Source organism: Bactrocera oleae, chromosome 3, assembly GCF_042242935.1.
Source record: "Bactrocera oleae isolate idBacOlea1 chromosome 3, idBacOlea1, whole genome shotgun sequence".
In the NCBI taxonomy this organism is placed as follows: Eukaryota; Metazoa; Arthropoda; class Insecta; order Diptera; family Tephritidae; genus Bactrocera; species Bactrocera oleae.
In genome coordinates this window covers 17,904,705-17,909,127 of record NC_091537.1, presented here as the reverse complement: position 1 = coordinate 17,909,127, position 4,423 = coordinate 17,904,705, and the positions used below count along the sequence as shown (strand labels likewise).

Genomic DNA, 4,423 nt, shown 5'->3' with positions numbered 1-4,423 from the left:
TCGCATATATATACAAACAAACGTACATACATACATACACACATACATACATATATATATGTATATATGGTAAACATATATAGATGACAACAACGCACGAGTTGAGTAATCGTTGGAGCAAACAACACGTTTTCAGGGTCAAGTAAGAAGGCCTTTTTACGGCGCGAGTTTTCGTCTGATTTTTTCATAGCGCTAATCAATTAAAAGCTACGCAGCAATTTGTTTTTTGTATTTTATTAAATGTTCTAAAACCACTAATAAAGAATTACATATATACAACTTAGCCTAATAACATAAACTTATAAGAAATGCTTAATCGCACGCAGAATGGGAAACTTTAGACCCGTGCACAAGCCGCGAAAGTCGTCATAGCTCAAATCGTAAAGCGCCACACCGCCCAGTCCCTTCGTGCGCACATAGCTCGCCTTAATCGCTGCGAAGTCCGGATCATCGTAACTCACCCACATGCCGTGCTCACCATTATCGTCCGCCGGCCGCAAGGCATAATTGCCATAGCGCTGCTCCAAATCGGTTACTTTGCGTAACGGCGCATTCTCACCACGATAGTTGGCATTCACGTTATTCGGCATTTTGGCGCAAATCTCAGGCCAGCTCAGCAGGCCGGGTATTAGTGATTGTAGGCCAGCTGTTGCGGGTCCATCGGTTTCTACCACAACAGGAACACCTGACAAGCCCGAATCGGGTGTCAATTTCCATGCACGTCCATATGTCGCAATGCCGAGATTAATCTTAGCTCCGGGACATTGATTATTCAACCAGTAGTCTACTTGGTATTCGATATTGTAGTGTGGTAGACGATTTTGTTCCGTAAGCGGGTAGATTGGTGCGGTATAATCGGCTTCGTCAGGATTGCGAGTCGGTGTGAGGAAATCGAAGGCTAGTAGATTGATGAACTCGAAATTGTTTTTAATTTTTGGCACATCGAAATACCCTGTAGATAGTAGACGTTAGTATTGGGTGGCGAAAAATATATATTTACTAAAGGCATTGAAGCCAAAGTTATCGTATTAAATGAAATGAGACCCCTTGACACTTTGAAGGTGAGCAAACTGCAAACAAAGAAATCAAGTTTACTTTTAAGAGAATATAATGCAGTGCGAAGCTGCTTTAAAGACGCTAATAAACCCTCAACTTGGCTTTCAAACTTGAAAATGTAAACTTCTTGTTAGATAGAAACACCAGTGTACGTCGATTTGAATGGATCTGTACGTCTGGTACGGTCGCAACTCAAGTTGAGTTAGCTAAATATTGAAGCCATAGTCGGGTCATAGTCTTCTAAGTCGAAACCAACAAATACAACAAACCAAACTTAAACGTTTCTGTAGAAAATTCAATTGAAGCTCATTATTCTTATTGGGTTACCGAACTATGACCAATAAGTTGTTACGAATAAGACACTTTGTAACTATCAAAACTGGTCTAACTACCGCTTTCGAACAAATAAGAAAACAGATGAAAACTCTTAAACCCACGCTTTCTTGCGATAATACTCACAGGTCGAATTGACATTTGGCAAAACGGTCAATGCCAGCGAAAGATTCGAACGCAGCAAGGCATCATGTAAATTTTTTGAAAATTCCGTAAACTGTTCCTTATGCTCACTAGCCAGAGGATCCACCACGAAGTCGCCAGTGAAGAGTTTCTTAAATTTCTTCCAGTAAGAACCCACAGCACCATGCACCTTGCGCGGTTTGTTGCGTGGCAATTGTATGGCCAAATCTAAGCCATCAAAACCATTACGTTTCAGCAACGCAATAGAGCTATCAATGAAATTCTGTTGCCCTTCTTTGCCACTCTCCAAGAGACCTAGATACTTGAGCGGATTCGCTTCATCCACATCACGATCGCCGCCAACGCTTAGAAACACCTTCATCTTCGGGTATTTCGCCTTCAACAACAAAATCTCATGATAATGAAACATATCAAGATCGACATTGAGACTGTAGACCTCGTGTGTTTGCGGCTTAAGGCCAGCATAGCCGTAGATAAGGTGTGAACAGAAGTTTAGGCCGAGTTCAAGATCTGTAGGTAGCAATTTGGCGAAACCTGTTGGCAAAGCGCGTGCATTTTATTGTGTAATCAAATATGTATTGATAATTAAAAAAGGGAAAATGCATTACCTTGACGCAGATAACTCGCTGAATCGTAGAAACATACCAAGTTCTTATCGGCAGCCAAGGCGCTGGGCGGTATTAGCACTGCGACGATTAAAGCTAAAACGTTGAGGAAACGCATAATTTTTATTCGCGCAATTTTTTTATTTAGGAAATTTTTTTTGAAATATTAAGACTTTGTTGGAAATTTAGTAAACTTCTCTTGAGCGTTTGACAATCGAAACTGATTGCGATTTTCGAAGTCAAACTACGCGCCAGTAGTTAAGCAGCGTCGTGCTGAAAGCTGAGCACTTCGCGCAAGTTACTTATCTCATAAGTCATAGTGTTGTTGTATTTGCTGTTTGTTTATTCGAAATTATCAGGTTTTCGTTTACTTGCCCAGCGCTACGAGGAATCAAGTACACTTAAGCAGCTTCAAGTTTTTTTAAACGCTCACGTCATACGTTTGTACTTTGACTAACTGAATACTTGAAATTACAGATTCTTGCTCATTAACATGATTAGCGATGCTCATGAGCAAGTCCATATGTAAGTTTGTATTTCAGTATATATGAAAGTATGCACTAATTTATGTCAATATTTTGCAAAAACAAATGCAAATCGTCACAGTACATTTGTAAATTACAATTGATATTATTTTCATGTTTTTATGAAGTGATTTAACTCTCAATATTGTATGTACAAGGGTGGTTCTATAAGTGCTTAGCCTCACTACACTATCACAAAGGGAAATTTGCTATAATTATATATTCTCGTAGGCGATGATTGTCAAAATTTCTGCCGAATCGAACTTGTTTTGTGTTTCGACCGCGTCAAAATGGATGGAAATTATTGTTTTGGGTATATTGGTGCTAGGGGAAGATATGCACTGATTGCATTTACTTTGGCCATTACTTATATTCTATTATTCTTATATTCGGCAACATGTTTCCATGCAATTTTATGATTTAGCATAAAGTCTGCTAGAATAACAAAAATCATTATATATATTGTAGTTTATGTAATTTAGGAAAATTCGTGGACCGATTTCACAAATTTTCAGAATTACCCTGTAGGATATTCAATATTATGCATTCACTTAATTTTGCTAAGACATCTTACATATATAGGCCGATATACTATAAGCTAAAAATGCTTTCGGAATCGAACTGAAATTCGTATATTTGGTACATAGGGAGGCTTTGGGTAGTATTGGTCCGATTTTATCCATTTTTGGCACAAGGACAAAATGTTATTAGAGATTACGCCCATCTGCAATAGCAACCCCGGACCGACAGGCAGTCACTCGGAATTCAACTCGTATAGTTATCCTGATCATTTATAAGTATATAACTCTAAATCTATCTCGATTAGTTTTAGGTGTTATAAACAACCGTCAAGTAAACGCTTTGTATCAAGATGTATAAAAATATGAAATCAATTCGATTCTTGATTTTGGAAGGGGAAATTGCGCTGTATAATGTTACTTTTCGACCGTTACAAATTACTTGAACGACTTTCAAGACACAGGGCTTATTATGCCGAATTTCAAAAAAACCGCCTTATATAAAAAATACTCCTTAACCAAAACAGTGCATCTGCCCGTACCTCCGCTGTCGCCACGATGAAATTAGTCGGACTAGACTACGAAGTTTTGTCCCATTCAAGGTATTATTCAAATTTGGTCCGTGTGACTTCGTTTTGTTTCTAAAATTTAAAATTAAAATAGAGAGAACTAATTTTAGGTAGAATAAGGACCTCCATAACGCCTTTTCAGATGGGTTAAAGAAGTTGGATCATCGCTGGTTGCGTGTATCGAGTTGAATGGGGACTATATATAAGTAGTAAATATAATAAAATATTATAGCTATTGGACCACGCTCGCAATAAATAACCTTAACGGTCCGCTGATAACTGCAACCCTCCTTCAAAAAAATATATATACGAACCTGTTTATACCTATAAACGTGTAGGCTAACTTCTGAATTTGATGCTATATAGCTATATACGTGTGTACTTATTCTTAATCTCATTATTTATTTTATGAATGAATTATACGTCATTGCATTAGAAATAGTATTCGTTAAAGCCTTCGAGAATATTCCATATGAAGTGATCAATTTCAGCAATCTTAATGACAATGTTATGCGCTCAAATCGAAAAATCAAATATTAAAACTTAGAAGATGTCGAGAAATTTGTGCCTTGAAAAATTCTTGCAATTCGAATGATTCTAACAGTACCGGTTACACCTAATGTGTAATAAGCTGCCAAGGAGTAGAGTTCTATATCCATCTTGATGTTGGGCTT

General features: G+C 37.8%; 1 protein-coding gene across 1 annotated transcript; it reads right to left on the bottom strand.

Moving 5' to 3' along the window:
- Window positions 1-218: 218 nt before the first annotated feature.
- LOC106627495 (chitinase-like protein Idgf1) lies at window positions 219-2,376 on the bottom strand. The gene is made up of 3 exons (XM_014247632.3): window positions 2,142-2,376; window positions 1,516-2,067; window positions 219-952 (listed from the first exon to the last, which is right to left on the bottom strand). The coding sequence occupies exons 1-3, from the start codon at window positions 2,254-2,256 to the stop codon at window positions 300-302; spliced, it is 1,320 nt and encodes a 439-aa protein (XP_014103107.2). The 5' UTR covers window positions 2,257-2,376; the 3' UTR covers window positions 219-299.
- Window positions 2,377-4,423: the final 2,047 nt, after the last annotated feature.

Coding starts and splice junctions, on each gene's coding strand:
- LOC106627495 (XM_014247632.3), bottom strand. CDS start 2,256: ATGCGTTTCCTCAACGTTTTAGCTTTAATCGTCGCAGTGCTAATACCG. Junction 2,068..2,141: donor AGCGAGTTATCTGCGTCAAG/GTAATGCATTTT, acceptor CTTTGCCAACAG/GTTTCGCCAAATTGCTACCT. Junction 953..1,515: donor GCCAAATGTCAATTCGACCT/GTGAGTATTATC, acceptor TACTATCTACAG/GGTATTTCGATGTGCCAAAA.